The sequence below is a fragment of the Ursus arctos genome, unplaced genomic scaffold (genome assembly GCF_023065955.2).
Source record: "Ursus arctos isolate Adak ecotype North America unplaced genomic scaffold, UrsArc2.0 scaffold_20, whole genome shotgun sequence".
In the NCBI taxonomy this organism is placed as follows: domain Eukaryota; kingdom Metazoa; phylum Chordata; class Mammalia; order Carnivora; family Ursidae; genus Ursus; species Ursus arctos.
The window spans coordinates 10,085,313-10,110,578 of NW_026622875.1; the positions used below are offsets into that span (position 1 = coordinate 10,085,313).

General features: G+C 39.8%; 1 protein-coding gene across 5 annotated transcripts in view; it reads right to left on the reverse strand.

The window, feature by feature from the left end:
- The window catches only part of MME (membrane metalloendopeptidase), a 96,479-nt gene that overhangs the window by 39,812 nt on the left and 31,401 nt on the right, over positions 1-25,266 (reverse strand). For all 5 annotated transcript variants that reach the window (XM_026497327.4, XM_044383508.3, XM_026497329.4 and 2 more), the window contains exons 4-15: positions 23,198-23,359; positions 22,150-22,230; positions 21,968-22,063; positions 21,717-21,835; positions 19,990-20,055; positions 9,432-9,566; positions 7,106-7,207; positions 5,150-5,286; positions 4,947-5,040; positions 3,663-3,791; positions 2,776-2,874; positions 193-273 (exon numbers count right to left, since the gene is read on the reverse strand). In XM_026497327.4, coding sequence (XP_026353112.2) covers positions 193-273; positions 2,776-2,874; positions 3,663-3,791; positions 4,947-5,040; positions 5,150-5,286; positions 7,106-7,207; positions 9,432-9,566; positions 19,990-20,055; positions 21,717-21,835; positions 21,968-22,063; positions 22,150-22,230; positions 23,198-23,359 — 1,301 coding nt within the window. The remainder of the gene's footprint in view (positions 1-192; positions 274-2,775; positions 2,875-3,662; positions 3,792-4,946; positions 5,041-5,149; positions 5,287-7,105; positions 7,208-9,431; positions 9,567-19,989; positions 20,056-21,716; positions 21,836-21,967; positions 22,064-22,149; positions 22,231-23,197; positions 23,360-25,266) is intronic.

Here is a 25,266-nt window from a genome sequence, read left to right on the forward strand (position 1 = left end):
AAAACCAAATATGAACCAGGCTGATGAAACAAAAGGCTAAAACTAAAACATAGGTTTGGCTTCAGTGAAAAAGCTTTATGTAACAAGACCTTTGGCTTTAGGCTACTTCAGATAATTTCTGGCACCCCATAGCTAGAAATGATATTACCACCAGCCCCAGATATCATTTGCACAGTCTTTATAGAGACTTACCTCGAGGTATTCATTATTCAGTTTATTATCATTTGAAATAATGTCATCAGGATACCCAATTCTTTCTTTAATGGCTAAGGCCTACGAAAATTAAAACACTGAATGTAAGGGTGATGATATTATAACTTCCAAATGCAAACATTATAATTTGCCATATATAATAACAATTTAATAACTTGATCCATATTGCTTACAAAAATAGTATTTGACAATACTTAAATAGAGATCTTTGAAATGGCTTCTCCCTGGGGCTCAAAATAAACAAAAAACAGTTCTGAAATTTCGCTTCTAATACCCTATTCTCTTGGGGTGCCTGGGTGGCTCAGTTGTTAAGCGTCTGCCTTCGGCTCAGGGCGTGATCCCAGGGTCCTGGGATCAAGCCCCGCATCGGGGTCCCTGCACTGCTGGGAAGCCTGCTTCTTCCTCTCCCACTCCCCTGCTTGTGTTCCCTCTCTCGCTGGCTGTCTCTCTCTCTGTCAAATAAATAAATAAAATCTAAAATAATAATAATAATAATACCCTATTCTCATAGGCTCCAGCTTTTCCAAGAAAACCAAAATGAAAACTGACAAGTCACTGTTCCACATGTATTGTACTTCTATGAACTTTTTCTCTGAAAGGCTTTTTTCTTCAGTCCTATAGGAGGGGTAATATTTAGAGCTTCCATTCTAGCAGCTTATAATTATCTTTCCACTTCACTGAGTTGGCTGAGAAAACAGATATGGGCTTATAGGTTTCGTGTTAATATTCTTTCTGAATATTGAGTCCTGGAGTTTGTATGTTCTCTTTTGGTCTCCAAAGCCAGTGTACCTACCTTCCCACAGTTAAATGAATGAATGGCATTACTTAAACAAGTAGAGAACAGGATTTTCCTTGTTATACCAGCTCATATTGACCACTTGCTTACCATCATTTCTAATTTTTATTTTCATTATTTTAGAATTGCTTACTTTTATTACTTCATTATTGCTACTTGTTTCCTATTATGATTTCTATTTCTATTTTTTAATTTCTCTCATTTTTCTCAAAGATATTTAACTTTTGATTCTATCATATTACATTGTTCTTAAATAATTTAATTACATTACAAATCTGTTTCATAAGCACAGGATTTCCGCAGCGGATCAGACAGGATATGTGTCAGTAAGCCAGTTTGGCCAAGTCCGTTTTCTTGTAGATTTCCACACCATTGCCCATTACAATCAGCCTCCTCTCGAAGGTTTTTTTATTTTCTAGAAGACGCTTCCCCAAAGAGTGTTCTAAGAGGCACAAACTCTATAGAAATAGGTCTACATAAAAAGGATTTATTGTTAAATACTTTGGGTAAATACTGTGAGGAAAACATTATGCAGGCATCTCTACTACAGTCTAAAATGTAATGAGTATTAGATATGATGCCTTAAAATCATACCTAGGAGCGTGTAACCTAGACTAAGGTGGGAGCAGGGAAGCCTTCCTACAGGAAGTAATTTCCTAAATTCTTTGAGCAAGGGACTCTTTTTTTTACGGAACTACTTATGTGTCCATTGGCTTGTGATACTACGTTGGGAAGTGACGATCGAGCACAATCCAGTTGGCTACATCAAACAGAGCCCGTCACGGAGAGCTAGAACATGAAGGGAGTAAATCCAGCCTGAACCTCTGAGGACCTAGTCAGTGATGGAAAGATAGGTATATTGGGGTGCCTAAATTCTAGACCTAACCCAACCACAGCTTTGGGATAGCTGAAAAACCTAGTCCTTTCACATGATTTAATCCTGGAAAAGAACTAGGCAGTGGAATTATCAGACTGTATGTGAATACTACTCCCAAAACATATACAGTTTCCACTGGACATGCTCCTTCTAGTTTTATATAGTTGTCAAGACAAAGGATCATATTGAGTCCTAAGATTTCCTTAGACATCTGACACCTTTGCTCTTATGCAAGATATCAGAAGTCCCAATAACAGGTGTACAATGGGGGTAGATAGGAATAGTTATAAAAAAGGCTCCCTCAACATCTCTTTAACGGTAGATCACCATGTAAAACTCAAGTAATGCATCACCTTACCTTTGCTTGACAGAAATTTAGTATTTTTCTTCCTAGGTCATATAAAAATCTAAATAAGGCATGTTTTAAAAAATTGGGCTGGAAATCTGTGGTAAAAATTGAAAGGATATTTTTAGGCTTTGGTAGAGTCCTTTTGGATATGCTTTATAAAAAGAGGAAAAATATGAACCACTGATAGTATCTTTCAGATCTTTATTGCTCATACAACATTTTCCTCTTGTTTTCTGAAGAGTCCTTTAAAAAAAAAAAAGGAAAATTGGAGATCCTTTCAAAATTTTGAATTGAACATGGAGAGTAGGAGTTTCTGTTATCTCTTTGTAAAGAGATTAATAAAAGGTGAAAAATCATAGAAACAAATCTTTATCCATGAAAACTGCTCCTGGAAACACGACATCTTGAAGGAGATTGCTTTCATTTTATGCAATCTCTGAATTTTTTTTTCTGAACTTCCTTAAAAGTTCATCTTTTCTTGTAAAGAAATTGTTTAATAGTTAGCTCTGCCTCTTTAATGAATTAATTAATCGATTTCACCTTTTCCTCAGCTTTCTTTTTCGTTTCAGCGTCCATCCAAGTGAGGTCATCTAAAGTCTGAATAAAAACCTCGCGGATCTGTGCAATCAAGTCCTCAACCTAAAACCAAAGGAGCAGAAGACACATTTAGGACATGAATTAATTTTTTGTAACACAGATTTTTAAAAATAGGGCTATAAGCTGTCTTTATAGGACTCAATAATATGTTAATACATGCACACTGATAGATAAACTGTGACCTAAACAAATAGTATATGACCTAAACAAATGATATACGTGGATAATTATATTTTTAAAGGAACTTGCTACTACCACACTAGTGATTAAATAGGTCTTATATATACATTCATTAAAAAGTCATCTTTAGACTGTGATGGTTTCCATGATCATAAAAGAATTCACATAAAATAGTAACTGTCATCACTGTTAGTAATTCAATTAAGCAAGAAGTAGTATTTTGATAGTTTCTTTCACTTTAAGTTCCATTGTCTTCATTTCAATAACAATGAAAAATGGAGTACATTTTTTTTTTTTATATTTCAAATAACCCCTGATTTACTTTCAAAGTTTTTCAGAAAACACTAATTCTTGGTCAATCTTGCTAATAGGAGACTTTCCAAATGTCTCTATCATCAGAACACGTGCGTGGGTACTCGGAAAACACTGCTTCTGGAAAATGGACAATTGGTTTTGGACTTGACAATATTAAGATTAGAAACATAACCAGACCCTTGGGGGAGGAAGGGGGAGATTCACTGAGAAATAACAACAAATTATGATTCTGAGATTTTCTGCCAATTAATAAAACTTTAGCCAAATTATGAACTATCGTAATTGCGCTTCGATGCAAACAACTAACTGATAGAGTATCGTGCAGAAAACATTACCACGTGTTTACTCTCTCCAGCAAATGCTGCTTCCACGTACAGCCTTCCCACAGCATTTTCCATATTCCCATTGACATAGTTTGCACAACGTCTCCACGTTGCTGTTTCTGATGTTGTGCCATAAAGGGCCTGTGAGTAAGAGAAAGGAAATGGCATCTGACCACAAGTAGATGGCCACAGCAAAGGAGAACACACATTCCACAGGACTCTGTTCTTTATGTCCCCTAAGTTCTTGCAAATATTCATTGCTTCTCCTCACAAGGCATGTTGTCCTTGCCCATAACAAAATGTACTCCAACTGGACTGTTTACTTGTAAATAATTCGAAAACAAGGTATATTTTCGGTAGCATGTCCCAGCAGAACTTTTGGCTATTACGGGTGAATATCCTTCTAGACAGCTTTAGAAAACAACAACAGCAAAATGCTCCCCCCCCCCAAAACCAAACAAAAAAATAGTAGTTCCAACTGCATAAGCAAAAACATGAAGTGATGTTCAATTTATGTAATGGGAGAAATCTGGTATACGAGAAAACACATTCCTGTTTTTTAATGTTTAAGCTGAACTTCCAGTACTTAGAACTGTATCTATATAAATTGAAGTACTAACGAGGGGGTTAACTGAAGTAAGGGAAATTGAGTGAGACACCATTTTTACATCCTTTAATTTTAAAAATCTGTCTACATTTTCTTTCAAAGGGTAAAAGCTAAAAATTTCAAATAAACAGTTATTTCCTTTCCATAACACCAACCAGTACATTTGCCAAAATGTCTCCTCCTTCTATCCCTCCTGCTCTCCTCCCTCACCATAGGACTACGAGGATGATTGTTTAAATAGTGAAGGTACAGCCTAACAAAAGGCCTACGGTTGTCCCAGGCAGGTGTGCTCTCAAGGGATTGTCTGCATCAAGGTAGTCCTTCTGTCTGTATGGCTAGTGTGCTACAAGCACCTGCAAGTCAAATTAATTGAGATATATACCCTCGCCAATTACTTTCAACACAACAAAAAACCAAGCCAGTTTTCTCTCACGAACTGCTCCAATAACCAAACGCATCTGCTTCCAGAGCAATTCAATCATGGTGCCAGACTAGACAATCATAGGATGGCAAAGCCCACGAAAGCTGGCTTTCCGAGGCAACACAGCCTAAATACGGGTGAAATAACCAACGCCTGGCATGTTGACTCTTGGCAAAGTTCACCACATTCTAGCAGTGTACATGGCAAGCCTTCATAACCGTGCATCTCTTTACGCTTTAAGTCTTAAGAAAAGAGATTTTTTCTTCACCTTGCGGAAAGCATTTCTGGACTCCTTGTAGGTTCGGCTGAGGCTGCTTACAAGATCCATTATGAACCGCCAGGACATTAAATTTTGAAGATCTCTGTATAAAAAAACCCACCACCCAGCAACAGAAAAGATGAGGCTGCAAAGCTTCTAAAGAGTGCTAGTAAATGTAAATTTTGAGGACAGAGGCACTCTGACATACCTACCTGGAAGAATATTTGGTAACAATGAGCTTAAGTTTGGTTAAATATTCTGGAGCATAAACAACGACATCTTCCTCATTTGGAATATTAATATTCACAGTTGACATGATTTCATTTGTGAAATTTGACCAGCTGAATGGCTAGAAAAAAGCAGGCATAGAACATTCAGTAATTTTGGATTTCTCTTCTTGGTTCTAAGACTCAGTTACGGTTATGGAGTCAGACATGGTTAGGGTGTCAGTTGCGTCACTATGCAATTATCACAATGGTCAGTCTGATATTTGTTTGGAATTTTTCCTCCATTGTTTCAATCAGTTGTTGAATAAAAATTAGTTCTGTAGCACGATTATTTAAATAGCAGCATTAAACCAACCATTTAAGAGCAAAAGCAAAGCTTCTAAGCATAGAGAATATACAGCTAGAAGTTTAGCTCAATGTCGTCCATCTTGGTCTAACTCACATAAAAAAAAAGGAATTTAGCTTTAAAAATAAGCTTCCCTGGGGCACCTGGGTGGCACAGCGGTTAAGCGTCTGCCTTCGGCTCAGGGCGTGATCCCAGCGTTCTGGGTTCGAGCCCCACATCAGGCTCCTCTGCTATGAGCCTGCTTCTTCCTCTCCCACTCCCCCTGCTTGTGTTCCCTCTCTCGCTGGCTGTCTCTATCTCTGTTAAATAAATAAATAAAATCTCTTTAAAAAAAAAAATAAGCTTCCTTGGTTTATGCAAAAGTTTAAATGGGTATAAAGTGTTTATCTTTTAAAAGTGGCTATAACAATCCATTCAAACACCGTAATACATCTCAGTGGAGACCCTGCTATAAACGAAAGCATACTATTGTCATAGGACAGGTACAGTAATGTTAGAGATACGACGCAAATGGTCCAATGGAGCCAAACGACACATTTGAAACTATCAATATTGGGTCTACAGGTGAGCAATTTTTACACTTGGAGCTGCTAAAAGATGAAACCTTATCTTTTATTCTCTAAATGGGAATCGTGGTTATTCAACCAACAGTAGATATAAGGAAAAAACCACAGACATGGAGATTAGGCAAATCTTGCTGAAATGCCACATTTCAGTGTTCGAAAAGTTTATATATTTGTAAGTATATAAATATACTGATCACTTATTAAATATTAAGTGCTATATGCTTTTCTTGATTTTCTTTGGTGGTTTGGACCATTGCTTCAAAATGGATTTATGAAGCCCTTATCACATTAAACAGTTCTATGTGACAAATCCCTAACGATATGTCACGCCTTTACACAGTCCTTTTTTTTTTTTTAACTGTAATTAGAGCCAAAGAGAATTCTATCACTGAATGTGATAGTTTGTAGATTTTCCCATGGATCTTGCTTCATTTCCCAACCGTGTGCATCAACTAATCCACAAGGATACGTACATAGTCCCCAAAAGAGATGACTACATCCTCGCTACTGAATTACTACTATTTATAATGGAATTTATGAGACAGATTTTTCTTCTTATTTCTTTCTCTTTCTCCACCATTGCTCTGAACATCTCAATAGATGGCCTTGATGAGAATATAGCAAGTTTTATAAATAAATTATCCTTTTTAGGAGTTAAAAAGAAATCTAGTGATTTGATTATTTGACTGTCCAAGTCCAATGGCTATATAATCGTGTCTCAGAAGGATTTTCCATTTTAATATTTTCCAAACCCTTTGCTACAACGGTTTCTAGTATCATTGCACAGCTGCCTTGAAAGGAATTTTACCTCTGAAATTCACTCTAACTAAATATAATACAATGATTTCACAGAGGTCTGTTTTTTTTTCCGTTCTTGTCATGAAGTCAAATGGTTGGTGTCATCTAAATTCAATTTAAAGTTCCATTTATTTCAATAAATAAATAATCACTGAATTTTAACAAACTGTATTTCATTGTTATCATTTTAGAAATGGCACAATAACAGAGAACGTGAAACTTGCTACTTACCTTCCCATCGATCTCCAGTGAAAAGTTATTCTGGATCTGGGCTAACGTCATTTTGTTATAAAGAAGCATGGGGTCATTTCGATCTTCAGCCTTAGTCGTAGCCTATGGATTTAATTTTTGATCATTATTTTAGAACTAAGAATACATCAGAAAAACATAACTCTATATGAGGGAAAAAGAAATATGGAATAGGTACAATATAATTTAAGTTCTATTCTGTACACTTGTTTTATGGTTAAGATAAATTCATATCAAAAAAGTGAAATTTAGGAGATTTTAAGTACATTCAGTAACAATCACCAAGATTTGGCACCATGTCAAGTATAAGATTCTTCAAAAATCTTTTTATACTTTGGCAATCGCTGAACCACACAGGCAGTGTCCAAGGGGCTCCTTCCTTCTAGGGTTCATGGTCAGCTCAGGTGTCTCTGTGATTGTTTTATATGGTAACTTTCTCAAATGCACTCATCTGCAATGTACCTCTCAAATACTCTCTCCCACTTCCTCATTGCCACCATTCAGTAGCTCCGTTAAAATCCAGACGAGAAAAACAAAACAAAAAACCAAAAAAGCCACAATGATTTCTGCAAGAATTTAAAGCAAGTAAGAGCAAAAATTCCCAGTACACAGCTCAGTTATCTGAGGAGAGTGCTGACACCTTCTAGTTTTGTGACCGTCCTCCTATCCCGCCTAGCCAGTTTAGCATACTCTCTGCTCAACAGCATCCACTTTTATTTACTTATTTAATTATTTTTCCCTGAATCAAAAAAGAAATGCAATAACAACTCCCCAACTGGTGGCTGAAATAGGAAAAAGCAATTTTAAAGTCAGGAGAGACCAAAGGTAGAAGCTTAACATGGGAATTATTTCTTGATGACAATGGCTCCAGTTTCCCCTTTAGGTCACTTATTTATTCCCTAGTTAAACAATTATTTATTGAACATCTGAGTGGAATAATGAGCTGGATAATGCCAGAGATACATAGGTGATTCAAAGAAGACTAAGACCTCACCCCAACCTGAGTCTAAGAGAGGAGAAAAAACACAGACACAAATCACTTTGAGGTAAGATACGCCTCGCAGAGAGCCAAGGCTAATCAAAGGAGAACATGGTCTGGGAAAGTGCGAGTGGTAGAAACCCAGGGCAAAAAAGTGTTCTCCTCTAACGCTTCTGTTTCCAGCAGCGAACCACATGTCACCCATCCAACCGCCATTCATCCAGTGGCGGCTCCAAGCACAGTCTGGTTCTGCTGGGAGATTGTCGGTTTCACGTAAGCTCCAGGGAAGCTAAAATTGCCCTCAAAGATCTTTAGTCTTCAAGATTCTGATGGCAGTGCCCAGCACCTGAGGACTCAGGAGCACAGACCGTCGTCTGCAATGTCAGAGAGAGCTCTGTAGATTCCAGACTGAAACTGACCGTGGGTTTAATCAGTAACCTTGATGCCGCTGAGGCAGAGTTCACTCCTTGAGACTGTAGTCTCACTCTGTCAGAGGAACAGCAGACAAGAAAGTGCCAATTCAGACTCCATGGGTTCATCTGAAACTAGAGGACACTCAGGAAAACACCCCATGGCTTTGCTCTTCCTGTCAGATCCTCTGAGCCAGCCTGACAGTCACAACTCAGCCACGTTGTGAGGTCACATGGCGATGTTCAGGGACTAATATTAAGCAAAGGGATACTCAATCTCTGTGATCACCTTAAACTCTAAAATCAAACAAGGTAAAACCATGCACATCAAAACTAAAACAGCTTTGCTGAATAGTTAGCAACCACATGAGCCCTGAGTCGCAAGGGCATCTCAACAAGTCTTTGACTGCAAATAGTTAGGCTTTTGGTATAATCCACTTATAATAGGTAATTAAGTGTGTCTAGTTTAATATTTGTCAAACTTAGTAATGTCTCCTGGATGTCGGGAACCCAGTTTACTACAAAATTCTACAGTTTCAAAGGTCCTCTTAAAGTCAATGATTCATTCCTGAGCTATGCATTTTTACCAGTTGTTTAAAAAGTTGCACCTTTTACTTTACAATATGATAGGAGAAAAAAAGAAAAGAGTGGTAACATTGAGGCGCCTGGGTGGTTCAGTCGGTTGAGCAACTGCCTTCTGCTCGGGTCATGATCCCAGGGCCCGGAGATCCAGCCCCACGTGTCTCATATCTGGGGTTCCTGGCTCAGCAGGGAGTTTGCTTCTCCCTGCCTCTCCATCCCCCGCCCCCTGCCAAGCTTGTGCACGCTCTCACTCGCTCACTCTCTCAAATAAATAAAATCTTTAAAAAAAAAAAAGAGTGGTAACATTATTCAGTGTATTAGAGAAAATGTGTTTTACATTGGCAATTTCTTTTTCCAGTGCCATGACTATCTTCATTTCCAAAGAAAGCTGGTTTTCATCGATGGGCAGTCCTCTCTCCTTACGAATCAGTCTGGCCACAGAGATCATAAAATCCACATATGCCGTACAAGCCTGCGGGAAATAAAGAGCAATGAATTGCTGGAGAACACTCTAAATATTTATCACGGTAATTTAACTTAAAATTTATTTATTAATTTTTGGTAAAACTTAAAGCACAATAAAATAGAAGTCGTCTTCTAAATCCTAAAAGAAACGACCTGCACGACTTCTTAGAAAGTCATCATGTGTTTGGGTTAGAGCAGAACAAAAAAGTATTACCTTGAAAGTACTAAGTAATTTATCACCACTTGGTTTGGGAATTCTGTAATTTTCAATTTTAAATCGTTATTTTAAATTGTCTTACTAAGAATACAGTTGCAAAAACCTTTGATAAGCAATAGTATTTTTTCTTAAATAATAATAGATTCCTTTCCCGAATTCCATTTCTCGAGTTTTCACTGCTTATGTATATTTTATACATCTTTTTAAACTGTTCATGAAGAGATAACCACAAACTCACAGAATAGTATCAGAACATCTTTATATTTCTTCTGGCCAAGCAGTTGTTTTTGGTTTTTTTGTGTTTTGGAGTTGTTGTGGGGTTTTTTTCTTGTTGTTTTTTGTAAATGAGACTGTGTTCTCATGAGGTCCACAAACCTGGGAGTTTTTGTTAATTCTACAGCTGGCTCACATTAACATGTTAATGTAAAATTTCTAGATTTGGATATCAGCTCTTTTCTAAGGACCTAAATTCTTTCCGTTTTATCTTCCGTGCATTTTAACTTTGTGAGGGAAGCCATAAACTAGTTATATTACCAACCTTTTACAGAATATATAAGTGCCTTATTCAAATTCAAAAGAGTGGCATCAAACACCAGGAAATTGAATATCACTTCCATAAATTTCAACCATCGCTATTTAGCCATTATTATCCATCAGCAATTAAAATAAATTATGATCTCACCTTGTTATAATTTACTCAAAATTCAAGTTCCCAGCACCAGCGTAATGACAGACAACCACGACTGGGGAAGTCATGTCACACAAGGGCGGGATTAATGGGCACTTCTATGCCTCTAATACTCATTCCCGAGGCAAATACAAAGGAAGGTTAGACAGCGCTTAACACTGTAGTTTCAAGAGGGTTTTATACCCCTTACTCATTGATTATCAGTGAAAGGGGTCCACTTATATTCACTGTGAGTACGAAAGGAACAGCTGAGTTTACAGCAATTCATCAAGAGGCTCAAACATAAAACTTATAGGGAAATAAATATTTTAACAAGCAAGATGTGCAGGCATTATCAGTTTGAAAATCAAGAGGACAGCTTAAGGTAAGGTTTAGATACTGGCATTCCATGACCTTCAGTAAATGCTAGGTAAACAGTTCCCCCGGGGAGAGGGTTTCCCTTTTCACAGACACCCTGTAATGCTGCTGTTCCCAGCCAGCATCTCTATCCACGGATCTGCAACTCAATTGAACAAACTATTTTGAGCCTTGAGCCTGTATTAAAAAGCTAATCACTAAGGTGATAGGGATAAAAGGATGTTTTTATGTATACTCTCACCAAGACCATTCTCTTCCTATTAGAAGGGAATCATCATTCTTGTTTCACTTGGAAGTAAACAAGTATGTCTGAGTTCGTATCTCATGGGACCAACTATTCCAAACTACAAGCATGCAGTGTTTTGAATTAACTATATTTCAAATAATAGGAATTCATCTGCATTCAGTAGGGAATTACTACTATGAAGGAAACGGTAATTTGCATTTTTCAATATTGGTCCGCTGAGATTTTTGTTTTTTATTCTGTGGGATGCTTTTTTGTTAATGAGGTAAGAAAGCAATAACGAGAATGCTCTCCTGCACTTCCTCGACTCTGCAAACTGGTTCTACTCCAGTATCTTTACCTTTACAGATACATTTAAAGACTACAGAACTTGGCAAAAGGCAAGCTCAAGAACTTTGGATGGTGCTTCTAGTCTGCTGAGCAGGTAAAGTTTCTGAGAAAACTGGAAGCACAGGATATCAGCAGCTTCTGGGATGCTAGAATCTTTAATACAGCTACACGGAATACACTGCTTCCTCTAATGAGCTCCATTACCTGGCAACTATTCCAATGCGACTTATTAAAACATGGGTCTGAATATCTTGATTATCTTTCCTGGCTTCCAAATTTATGTAGTAGCTGTCAGAACCCAGGCTTACTCCTGCTGTTATATCCTTCTTACAAGATATGATTCTCTACCCTCAGGTTTTAATTTTCTTCCTTGAGATACTTTGTAGATATGAAATATGCCAAATGATAGTAATTGTCGTGATTTGGGGAGAAAGTAATCAACATATATTTTAACATTTAAATAGTAGGTTGGCTAGGATATTTTTAAAATTGAAATTCGATTTTTCTATTTTGTCACGGAGAGAGCAATTAGTTACTAGGACAAGGGACAGAGCCAACTATCTTGATAGTCCAAAGGTAGCCTTTGTTGAAGCCTTCATATGGTGAATCCTTTATGTGAAAAAGAACCCACCTAAATACCTATGTAGCCCTTCTTTTAAAAACAAAACATTGTAAATCCCAACTCCTATGAAAGCAGGTTCAAAGATGATCATTGGTTTACGTGGTTTTATGGTAAAATCTGTAGTAGCAGTTTTGTGAGGTTTAAATTACACGCCATCAATGAGATGATATTTACTAACACCCAAGACCATGAATTGTCACTCTAAATAGAACTATCTTCATTTTGCAGGACCAAGCAATGGTATTTATAAATTAGCTCTGTTCAGAAATTGGGCTTCTCCTGCTTGGAAAAAAAGCTGGTATTTGTTGGTTGCCCAAGAGAAAGATAGCAATGACATTTGACTATTGTCCTTTAAACCTTAGTATCTTTGTTTATGAATAACAGCAAGACCCAGAGATGAACAGATAGCTTTCCAGTTAGATTGGCTGACATTTGGGTATGGCAACCCCCTAAAGGTCAGGAGTTTCACTTCCAAAGATTCTGTTCCGGGACACCCAGCTCTTACCAATTTCCTGCATTCCCTTTCTAGGTAAGGCCTGTGGAGCATGAAGTGACTGAGAAGTCACAGAACTGTGCTATTCTTAGCCACTGATGCCCAGGGATTTTTAATAATGTCGCACAGAAAGTTTCCTGAAGGAACACACAGGGGACACCAAGCAGAAGATAGGTTTCCCATCAAAAAGGTCTGTTATTGGGCGCCTGGGTGGCTTAGTCGTTAAGCGTCTGCCTTCGGCTCAGGGCGTGATCCCAGGGTCCTGAGATCGAGCCCCATATTGGGCTCCCTGCCCCGCTGGGAGCCTGCTTCTTCCTCTCCCACTCCCCCTGCTTGTGTTCCCTCTCTCGCCGGCTGTCTCCCTCTCTGTCAAATAAAAAAATAAAATCTTTAAAATAAAAAAAAAAGTCTGTTTTTCCCCCCCAGTTTTAAACATCATTGTCAGGGAGCATGCAGCTGCCAGTACGTAGAGACTTGCTCCCCAAAGAGGGACTGCCGAAATACAGCATCACACAGCCATTCCTGGGGACCAGAACGCAGAAGGAGCCCCTGATCTGAGCAGGAGAAACACAGGAACAAGAGGATCCACTGTGGCCCAGCGTGGGGACTCTTTGGAGCTTTCATCAGATTATTAATGAGGAGAACCTTATTGTGTAACTTCTAAGGCTTATTGCACATGTTTGGGAAAGATGCATGTAGTTCTTTTTATAAACCAGATTCAATCCATCTCAAAAAATGCTCTTGTCAACACCATATAGCCAAGATGAGTCTTGTCATATTCACTAAGTCTCAAGTTTAAAAGCTCCTTTATGTTTTGTTAAATACAGATACCTGGGCCGGGTAAAACCTCCTGACTGTTAGTCACCTGGGGCAGAGAGGGGACAAAATGAGGTCAGTAGTTTCCCTCGTAGGATCTGTTTTATCAAGTCAGCCAAGCAGCAGCCAGAGTGATCTTTTTAAAAACCAAATCAAATTACATCTAAATTATCCACCCACCACTATCCCTAGTCACTCACCTTGTATCATATCACTTTGTTTTGTTTCCTGTATAACACTACTGTCTGCATTCGTCTTATTTCCCTATTTACTTGTTTCTTTGTTTTCTATCTCCTCCCATTAGAACATGAGTTCCAGGTGAACAAGGACCTTTTCTGCCTTGTTTCCTTGGTATTTCCACTGCCTAGAGAAGTATTTGTCCCATAGCAGAAGTTCAATAAATATCTACTGATTAAAAAATGAAGTTAAATTTTAAGTATACTAAGTTAAGTTTCCCTCACTTCCTGTGTCATCAGACTTTGAGTCTCAGCCCAAGTCTGGAACCGTTTCTCCCAGCTTGTATTTTGGATAAGTGGGCAAACAAAATCCTCTCTAGGTTTAACTGGGTTCCAGCTTGTCCCTGGCTCATCTAAAGGACTGCAGACCTCAGCCTGTGCTCCTTCCTTCTCTCCTGCTCTGCATTTTCTCTTATTCAGACACACAGACCCTGGATCATCTCTTTCTGGCTTCCAACCATCCTGGCCATGTTCCAAGTCCTCTATCCTTAACCCTCAAACACCTCCATTTTTTATAAACCCCCAGTTTTTCTAAGAGGATTCAATTTCTTCATGACTCTGAACTCTTTCTTCCCTGCCACGCTTCATAGCGCTCACTCTCTCCTGTAGTTCTCATTTCCAATTCCTGCCCCACCTCCTCCGGCTCTCATTTGCTAGACCAGTGGTCCCCTCACCTTTCTTTTAGCCCTAAAATGGTCTGTTTAAATAAACATCCTGTTGATGTACAAGCAAGTACAATAAATGGTTTGTCCTGAAGTATGTACATGCGAAGGGGTGGTTCCACAGAGCCCTGCCGTGACATACGCGAAGGGGTCTTAGGTTTGGAACCTGCTACTCTGGCTGATTCTACCTTCTCAGACGAACAGCATAAACATATCTATAGCCCAGTTATGCTCAAACATTTAAGGTTACTAACCTACGGATTTCTTTACAAAAGAGGACAAGGTAACAATTAGCCTTGATAATCAAAAGAGGCTAAGAAAGGGAAGCTTTGAAAACAATTCCAATTTATCCCCAAACAGAGAGTTCACAGACTCTTCTGAAAGTGAGTGATTGCTTAAGAAAATTTAGGCCATCATTCCTTTCAGTGAATCAATCCATATACAAGAGCTTTCTCACATAAGGCTGGTTCCATTGAAAAATTCCATGGATGGGATGATTATTTTTATGGGTACTGTGTATCTTTCCTATTGTTTTCCTTGCATGAAATTTATACCCTTGGAAGGGATAGAATTGTTTCAAAGCTCACTACTTCTGTCCTTTGACGTAGTAGTGTGTCATTCAAGTTAATCAGAGTGGGTTTCTACTGCTTACAATTAATGCTCTTAACTGACACATGGACCATTTAATCTCTGAGTTTAAGCAAGTCATTTTACTTCTTTGGGTCTCTATTTCCTCATTTGTAAGATAAGGGTTTGGACCAAATCCTCTAATGTCCCATTTAGCTGTTCAGGTCTATGCATGAGTAACCTTAATTATTAAGAAAATATATGATCCTGGGGCACCTGGGTGGCACAGTCCGTTAAGCATCTGACTCTTGGTTTCAGCTCAGGTCATGATCTCAGGGTCATGAGATCGAGCCCCATGTCAGGCTCTGTGCTCAGTGTGAGTCTGTTTGAGTTTCTCTCTCCTTCTGCTCCCCCCCCCCCCGCTCTCTCTTTCATACTCTCTCTCAAGTAAACAAACAAATCTTAAAAAAAAAAAAAAAGAAAGAAAGAAAGAAAACATACGATCCTGTCATGTAAAAAATGTAAGAATATATATCACTGGCTTCTACTGCCTTAGTGCATGTTTCCTCTTTAAGAGAGAGGGAAAGTACAGAAAACAAAAAGGAACAGAGGTGTTTAAGTTTAGAACAATAACCAGAGAAATACAATATGCATTTCTCAAAAAATAAACTTAAAACTGCCCGAATAAAAGCACATAATAATTTTGAAAGGCAGGAAGGTCTTTCGACAAGCGAAAAATAGGTTTTGTCTTTGAGGAAGAAGGTGAGAAGTAGTTCTTGAAAAAAAAATGCGTCATCTATTTTCATTACTTAGTGGTGGAACAACACAAGGCACTCTACTGTTTTGAATGCCATACAATGATGACAACACAAAAATTCCATTCGGAGGGTATCAAAAGCAAAAAAACAAAAACAAACAAAAAACCAACACCAAAATCCAAAACACAACAAACAAACAAACAAACAAAACCCACGCTTCCAGGAAGCAGAATGGGCTTTCTTAGTAAGTGTACTGTTTCCATTGTTCATAAGAAGTTTGGCTTAGGGGGCGCCTGGGTGGCACAGCGGTTAGGCGTCTGCCTTCGGCTCAGGGCGTGATCCCGGCGTTGTGGGATCGAGCCCCACATCAGGCTCCTCCGCTGTGAGCCTGCTTCTTCCTCTCCCACTCCCCCTGCTTGTGTTCCCTCTCTCGCTGGCTGTCCTATCTCTGTCGAATAAATAAATAAAATCTTTTAAAAAAAAAAAAGAAGAAGTTTGGCTTAGGGTTATGGAGGCAGACTCCCTGAATGAGCTGGATATACCTGAAAGAGGGGTCAAGGAGGACCTGGGGAAACGGGCTTAGGCAATGATTTGATCAAGATCTATGATTAGGGTCCTTTTGATCAGAGGGGGTGTGACCCTCCCTCGTCCCAGCCCCTAAAATATCTGCAGAACCAGACTCCACAGTAGAGTTTGAAAATCACTAGCTAGAGTGACAGGCAAAGAAGCCGGGCTTCTGTAGTCAAAGATGGAACGCCTTTCTTGGTGAAAAGTTGGTGACCTCACGTTATTCCTCAAAACTTCTCTTGGTTATTTCCAATAAAATAATGTGGAGTGCAAAAGTACAGAACCCACTGAACGTGTGAATACATCTCAGGCAAACTGAATGTAGCAGAGAAAGAACTGGAGATTAAAATGAAGAAAAGGGATACGCGGTTTGTAAGATGTGTGGGAGATGCGTAGGAAATACAGCCCATCAGCTACTGGTGGTCTAGAGCTCACCCTTACCCCCAAATCAAGGTGAGGAACTAGGAGGGACCTCGAAGAGATTGGGTGCTTCTGCCTTCCTTTTCTTTCCTCTCTTCCCTGCCATCTTCCCCTTCAACTATTCATCTCCTAATTCATTTAGTATTCATTTGATAATTCATAAGGGTCAGAATCCCACCTGGATACCAGAAATCAAGCAAAGAATAACTGAAACCTGCCACTGTTCCCACTAATTTTACAGTTTCCTAAGGGAGAAAAAATGACCTTAAATAAAAAGTATCCAGAAACCCATGCAATATGGGAACATAAAGGTATCTTCATCTAGTTAAAAGTTCCAGGGAAGGCCTTCATGAGGAAATATAATTTAAATGTCAATTTAAAAGGTGAGGAGAAAGGAAGGGGGCTGGGCAGGTGGTAGCTGGTGTGGAATGTTCCAGACAAAGGGAACAGCACATATAAAAGCCTGTAAGGGAGAACATCAATGCAGACCAGTGATACACTGATATTAAGACGTCTTCCAGCTTTCTGACTTTTCCACTAGTTGTCATTTTGTTAGCCTATCCTTTTCGCCATTTTTTTTTTCATGAAGCAATACAACAGTGAGGAAAAAGTATTGAAGGGGGTTAACCTTTTTCAGAGATAGCGAGGAAGTGGGAAACTAGAATTAACTTTTTACCTGATAGCTGGTTAGGGATGCAGAACAGAAACTAAGTGAGGGATTACAGGTGAAAGTGACTGGGAGAGAGGAGCAAATATCACGGGGGCAATAAGAAAAAACTGGAATTTCTTCCGTGGCCACACATAGTCTCCCTCTTCCCCCTGCCACTTTCCTCTCCCCAAATAACAGATTTTAAAAGAGGGGAAGGGTCCAGAAATAGTGTAGTAATTAACTATTTCCAGGAGGACTGTTAGAATTTATCCCCTATGCCAAGTCCCTTCAGCTGGTTGCCTGGAGCTGGAGCACTGAGCTGAGAAGTATTCCAGGGACTGAGGTCAGCAGGAAAGGGCACAGTGACCAATAGCCCTATTTCTGGAAGTGGGGTGAGGCAGCAAGCATGCTGTGTGTTTGTGAGCCTAATCCAGACCCCCGAAGGGCACCTAACTTGAACTGAGGACTTCCAGGCTGTACATGCCAGTGCTGCTGGGTTTTCTCTATCACTTGCTCATGTAAAGAACCCCACTAGTTTAAAGTACTCTTCTTACGAAGTTGGGATGATGTAATGGAAGGAGCGATAGATAGGGACGAAAGTTCTGGCTCTGGTTCTACTATTGCTTCTCTGAGTGTCCTAGGGCAAACCTCAGAACCTCAGATTTCTCTCCCGTGAACTTTGTAAATATATTACTCATTCCAGATTTGATCACCAATGTGTTGTTTGACTATAAATATAGTATTTCCCAGACCAGCAGATGCAAACTGTGGCAGGACTGCTAACCGCCTTTGGTGTCCAAGATCCCCTTCTTCCTTTCCTCCCCCTCAGCGAAATTTTAAAGAGGCACATACACGGCCACCCAGCTGAAGGCTGCATTTCCCAGTCCCCTTGATCTTTAGTTGTAGCCACCTGACGATGTGCTAAGCAATGGAACGTATGCAAATTCTGCATCCCTTACGTAGAGAGAAATCTCCGCTTTTTCCTTTGGCGTGAATAGTGAACAGAGCATTGGTGAACCAACTCTACCCAACTAGACTAATATCAAACACGAGAAGAGGTGGATGTTCGAGCAGTAAAGTGGTCAAAGAGCTTCCTTCCTCGCCTGGGCTGCCTGCCTCCTCCTGTACTTTCACGGGAGGTAGAAATAAGCTTCTCTCTGGTGGAGCGTCGCTATTTTTAGGTCTCTCTGTTACTGTAGCTTAGCCAGGACCCGACTAACTTACAGACTCAAGGGCATACAGGGACCAGGAAGCCAACATAAGTTAAGCAAACAATCAGCAGCGTCCAACTGCTACCACAGGGGAATGCAGGCCGACGGCTTCTAATCCTCATTTATCAAGGAATCTGGATTCTCAAGTAAAATCTACAATTAAAAAAAAATTGGCTACTAATCCAGAATTTAAAAACACAACAAAACCGCAGGTTAAACAAAAATGCCTCTATGTAGACTCGAACCTATGACGGCCAGTGTGCAACCTGTTCTAGATGATGAGACAGAGCTGAATATAAAATGCACGAAGACACCCTCATCTTAACACAGCTTTTTTGGGGGGGGGGGAATAAACTTTATCACATTAAATGTATGCACTGCCTGCCAGGTCGTCCTTGATATCAGAGATGTTAAAGTACAAAAAACCACATATTTTTAGGATTGGAAAAATCTGATGCTTTTAGGGCACAATCTTAAACATGAAAAACATTCCAGTTGATGATGACAATGTAATATAATGAGTCAAAAATGCCTCAATCACCCTCAACTCTGCAATAGGAAGTAGCTTGAAAAGCCTATAATAGCTGCAACCCACACAGTAACTAGATTATCATGAACTCAAATACCCCACCTCCGTTTGACTGTCTGTGCTACTAATTGGGGTCTTTTACAATCTATCTTTTCCTTCATTTCAATGTTGGGTAGCCACTCAAAAAGATACTTTACAGTGAATTTAGTCCATGTCATTTGAACTTAATAATTAGGCAAAATAAATTTTGGCATAAACATACCTAGCTAATCATTTTGGTGAAGCGGTAAGTTCAGCCACACCAGTACATTGTAACCCATCAGGATCATCAGAAGGAAACTTAACTTACTTCTGAGTTACGAAACAATCACGAGGAAAACATTTATAGAACTAGCATCTTTCACAAGCATCTGATAATCCATCACATGGCTGAGTTCATCCTGTGTTGTTTGTTACATCACTCAGCACAGGCACACGGACACAGTGTTAGCGCAGGAAGGCTCTGACACATTATGGAACACCCCAGGACGTCCAGCAGTTCTGTGGCTAGGATGCCCCTGGGCTCACGGACCCGTGTTAGAGTCAGAAGGTGGCCGCAAAGGTTGGTCTGAACCCGAAGCTCCTACCTAGGTAGTTCCCTAAAAGTCCCATGCCAAAGCTCTGAAAGGGTACTGTGCGGAGTAGGAAGCCTCACCGCGGACCACTCCCGGATCCTTGTTGGCATCGCCCTAGACCATGATTCATCTGTTCAGTTTCTAAATGACTCAATTTATAGAGGAAATGAAACACTTAAAATTCACTTTTCAAAATGGGTCATCTGACTTCACGAGTAAGAATCGAGACACACATCAGGAACTTCAAGTTTCCTTATTTCTCAAAGACTTTCATTCATTGCGCTGAGAATATTCATTCAAAGGAAGCTCACTGTCATGTGTAATAGTAAGTATCTGCTCTGAGTGAAGAATACAGAGGGTTAAGTTTAAATCTGGCCTTAAGTCTTTTTCATTATTTATAAGTTTACACCAATTGTTTCTGCAGTTTTATGTTCCTGTTTGGTCGTTTACCTCTTCATATACTCCAGTGCAGTCATAGTAGTCTCTGGAAGGGAGGCCAAGTCGAGGCTGGTCAATCTATAAAAGATATAGAAAGAAGAAAATAAACCGTTCAGTTGATCTGGGACAGGTGGACAACATCTCAGCATGTCTATCTACGTACGAACAAGATCCTAGTGTTCTTGCTGTTTATAAGGGTAACAATCAGACAATGAGTGAATACAAATTAGGCAATGGTTTCCACACCACTTGGAAGTATTACACTGATGGTAGTTAGGTAATCTGGAAGATTATGCTGCAGGTATTAGAGAAAAACCAAAGAAAACTTGAATGAAAATACACCGGGAAGGACTTTTTAATGCAAAACGGAAGAGGCAGGTGGACAAAAACATGTTAGAATCTAGGACTTGGAAGTTTCTAAATTACAGTTTGGCTTCCTGAGATCCTAATATGGTCTCCTGGGGGACATTCTCTTCTACGCTCACCCTTTATGGAGATAGAAAAAACAGAAAAGTGGAAACCCCTATGGTAACTAGAACTGTTTGGCTAGGGGAAATCTTGCCGGAGATTTTATTCTTGACATTCCCTACCCTAGGGGGCTAGAGGAGGCTCCTCCTCGGTTCTCTCCTGCTCTGCTCGGATCCTGGCAGCTGGGTGTGTGAAAGAGGAAACGAGGCTCTGCTCTGGTGTGTCTGGTCCACTGTCTTCCAGTGAAAGCCACCTGGACGCACTCGCAGCTCTGTGAGATTGCTTCCTACGAACTGCATGATTAGATGGGTACGGGGCAAACGAGAGCGTGGACTGGTTAGAGTGAGAAAGCCAGCTGCTGTAAAGAGCCCAGGACTATACGGAAGAAACAGAACCCAGAGGATTGGTATGGAAAGAGCCAGAAGGTGTCACCACAGGTAGGGCTCAGCCCCTTTTCCAACCTCCAAACTCCCCCTAGGAAATCTCTTCATTGTGATCATGAGGCATGCTGGCACTTAAGAGCCAGATGAGTGAATTCTGGAAAGAGAAAGGGGTCCACTGTAGAAGAGAGCTGGGTTCAATCCCTTTCATGATTTTGATAAAAATGGCCATAAAGATCTATGCAATAGTGACATAAATATGAATCTGTGACTTGCAAATTTTGGGGTACTTTCTTTTACAGGAGACCAAATAGAAGCTCTGTAAGTGTTTTAGTCCATTCCAAACATAACTCATTAAGTATTAATCTCATCCTGGTGGCACCTTAAGTCAACCTAAATGAATAGCTTACATGAGAAAAAAATCTAACAAATCCATTTAAAAAAAAATACTTTATTTACTTTCATTGAAAAAAGAGTTCAGATATTCTTTAGTAACCACCAAAATTGTATTCAAAAACCCTTTCCATGTTCTTTTTGGGAGCAATTAGAAATTTTTGGTTTCTAGATTTGCAATACCTATGTAAACCAAACCATGCTCCTTTCATAAACACACAAAGAAATCCGGTGCTTTTTCTAAATAAGAGGCCCTTTCATTTCTTGGTATGTATACCTACGGTAGCAGAAGGGAGAGATGAATGTCTAAAACACCGCATTAAGAAAATACTTTCAAAATTGGGAATCCAGGTATCAGGGACAGAGCACGAATTTATTACTATCCTGCTCATGCAATTCAAATGAGAATATGCATTATTTCTAAATATCAATAACAACGTGTGTAGACGTTTTCTTACAATTTAAAGATAACTTTGGCTGTCGGCCACACAAACTTACATGAATTATATGGTTCATAGAGTTCTTATCGTCAGTGCCAACAAAAAAATTAAGAATGACTTTTTTCCCATATTTAGAATTCAGTTGTGCAATAGATTTCTCAGCTGTCCAAGAAATACCTAAAGCAACGAAAGGTGAAGTATACTTTTAGAAGCTTTAGTGCATTAATATGATATGATAATAACACAGATTTTATGTGGAAATTATTTTTTTAAAAAAGTAAAACATTAAAAAAAAACATATTTTTTTACCATATGTTTGCTCCCAGTTTTCTGTTGCTACTGGCCAATCGTATATATCTGGTAACAGACTGAGAAGAGGTTTTCCATCTCTACTATCAATGGCAGCTTTTGGAAACAATGAAAAGAAATTCATTACGAAGCCTTTGCATATTGTGGCACACTGTTAATGAAATAAAATGGAGAGCACTTACTTTCATTTATACAAGATCTGTACAATGTTTTTGCTTTCTGCACTGCTACTATATCTTCAGTTTTGGGTTCCTGAAGAACATCTGAAATAGAGCATTTAATAAAACACATCAATATAACTGCTCATTTGCAGCTGTAATTAACATTTGCAATGCAGGTTCAGGGAAAAGGCTTGTTTTTGTGTATGTATGTTCACTCCCTCCCCGTTCTAAACCCTATAGGAAAAGCTAAACCCCTTGCAAGATCATTATTCCTAGTGCAGAACTGGGAGCTGATGTCGTTAGCCGAGGTAGATGAAAGTCTTTCTGCCGAGATTATCTTTTTTGTGAACAGTGATGTGTACTGCTCCGCCATACATAAGTTACTTTTTTTGAAATTGAGATTAAAAAGAAATAATAATGCAGAGGAATATGGAATTTAATATGATAGTCTTCTTGACGGCTGGAAATGATTACCTTGTGTGATTGTACTGTTCAGGCTCCAAATAACTTGACTGACTTATTCTACTTGTTTGGATGTCTGAAAATAGCAAAAATTGTGTTTCTACAAAGTAACTTCTAGATGAGGGGAACAGAAGACGGAGGATAGCAGAAGACTAGACAAGACTTCCTCAACTTCCCGGGGAGAGTGTCTTATCTGGGTTACAATAAATATACCTACTCTGGGATGCAAATGTCAGTAACATCTTCAACACAGTAATGAAGTCAATCTTGGCTTCAGTCCAGCGCCAGAGGGAAAAACAATGGAGGTGGTGCTTAGTGGCAATCAGTTAATTTCTTACTATGTGAAATGACATAAAGATGCCACCTCTAGGGACGACAGAGCTTTATCGTACGTGTACCCACACATGGAAGCAGGAATGCTGAGATGCCAACATATGCATTTCAGTGCTACCGCCCTCAGAGTGACTTAGTGGTGAGCCGCAAAACTTGGAGGGATTATCGCCTTTAATCTTCTGTGACATTCTCCGTAATGGCTAAGAGTTGTATCTTTTAAAAATGGATATATTAAGAGAGAAATCTTTGATGCATAGACACAAACTCCACTAACCTTTCAAAACGACTTCTAGTTCATCTCTTAAAATGTCAAAGTTACTGTAACGGGAGCTGGTCTCAGGAATGACGTTGCGTTTCAACCAGCCTCCACAGGCATATTTAAAAAAGTCTGTACAAGGCTCAGCAGTAGCATCCATGTTCTGGATCAGTCGAGCGGCTGAAAGACCAGAGAAAGAACGGGATAAAATGAAGGGTGTTATTTCTTAAGTAGTTTGGAAGGAGGAACAAGAGCCTTGTTGTTTCTCCTTTATGATCAAGTCAACTGATGCTCCTTTTTCTTACTTATGTAACTGTCAGTTGAAGAGGAATGATGACTCTCTGTGCATAGTCCTCCTCTCCTTTATTATAGTTGGGTGGGTTTATTTCTGAGAGGTCTCGGTCCTCCCATCCTACAACTCACCCCCACCTCCAAATAACTGAGGTTCTTGCTAGTTCCTATCAAAGATGAAAAAAGAACACCAGTCTGCCTTAGCCAGCCTGAGCCTGGGGCTGACCCAAGGTGGCTCTTCCCTCTAATCACTTTAGCTGCTGACTCTACTCTTCAAGGTGCTGTGACTTTTGAATGTCTCTGAGACTCTAAGGGATGTGGGATTGTTTTTTTGTTTTTAACTAATCCCTACATCCAACGTGGGGCTCAAACTCACAACCCCAACATCAAGAGTCGAATGCTCCACGGACTTCCAGCCAGGCGCCCCTGTGGGACTGTTCATGGATTTTCCCATTTCAGTAAAGATCTAAAGCTGCCGTTATTACTTCTTGGACCTTGCTTACAATATTTTTGCAATTCAAATTTGACATCTGATTTGCATTTGTTTATGTAGAGTCTGTCATTATAAAATTGGCTGTAAGCTTGTTAGCTTTTCTTATGTCCACTCTTTTATCTTTGGGAACCGGGATGAAAATGCAAATGAACCAACCCGGAGTATTTACAGTGTGCAGAACACTGACTGTGCCGGGTGCCGCAGCTGATGGAAGGATGCATAAAGCAGGAATTGCTGCCACTGCGGCTATCACGTACAGGTGGCCCCACGCCCACAGTTCCTGCATCTGGAATAGTGAGAAAACCTTCCCACTGTCCTCCCTACGTTCCTTCTCCCACAAGTTGAACTGTTCTGCAGTGAAAACAAAAGAGCAATCGAGAATTCAGCTCTATTGAGAGAGTGTAAGTTCTCAAATGAGCTTTTGAAAATACTTCACTTTCTGAATTAATTAATTAATGAAAAACTTCAAACAATGGCTGAGATGTGTGGATTTTTTTCAACTGGGAATGGTTCAGTCTATTTTCCAGCTGAACATCAAGTCCCCCCTTCTCACCACCTTCTGGGTGTGTTTGCTTGGCTGCCCCACCAGGCTCCACGTCTCTGACGCTAAACTATGGGTCGTCTCCAGACCAGTCCTCTCTGGACTTGTGCACACGTCTGTACAAAACGACTCCTCGCACGGCCTCCCAGGTTTGAGCCTTGGGTAAAACTCTGTATTTCCCCCAGCCCTTTAGGCTTCTTGGTAACTCCTTTGCCTCTTTTCTGTACTCTTGCCATGATCAGTTTCTATTTTCACTCCCTTTTAACTAGAAGTCCCCCAACTACTCATCATACTAGTACCCTCTTCCCTCCTTGGATATATTCCCCACATCTTTCACAAACGAAACGTCCCCAAATACACTTTTGCTAGTCATTCTCACTGGAAAATGTCAGTGGCTTGACATTGCCCAGGTTAAATTACGAAACTCTTTAAGTTGGCCTCTAAATCTTTCTGAGGCTAATGAAAGGTCTCTCTCTGCCTTCTCCCCCGCCACCTCCCCCCCCCGCCGTGTTCTTACACAAACTCTCTGCTCCAACCACATAGCCTTGCTCCTTGTGCCACAAACACTCCTGGGTTTCTCTACCCAGTGCTATTGCTTCTCTCCCCCTCACCCCATCCTTCTAACTTCTCTTCCCTTTCTTAGCAAATGCTGCCCACTATTCAGGCTTCAGCGTATGTCCTGTCTTTTCCCTGAAGTTCCCATGACTCCACACTCCAGGGACTGTTTCTTTCTCTGAACTCCTGAGAGCTCATGGCCTCACT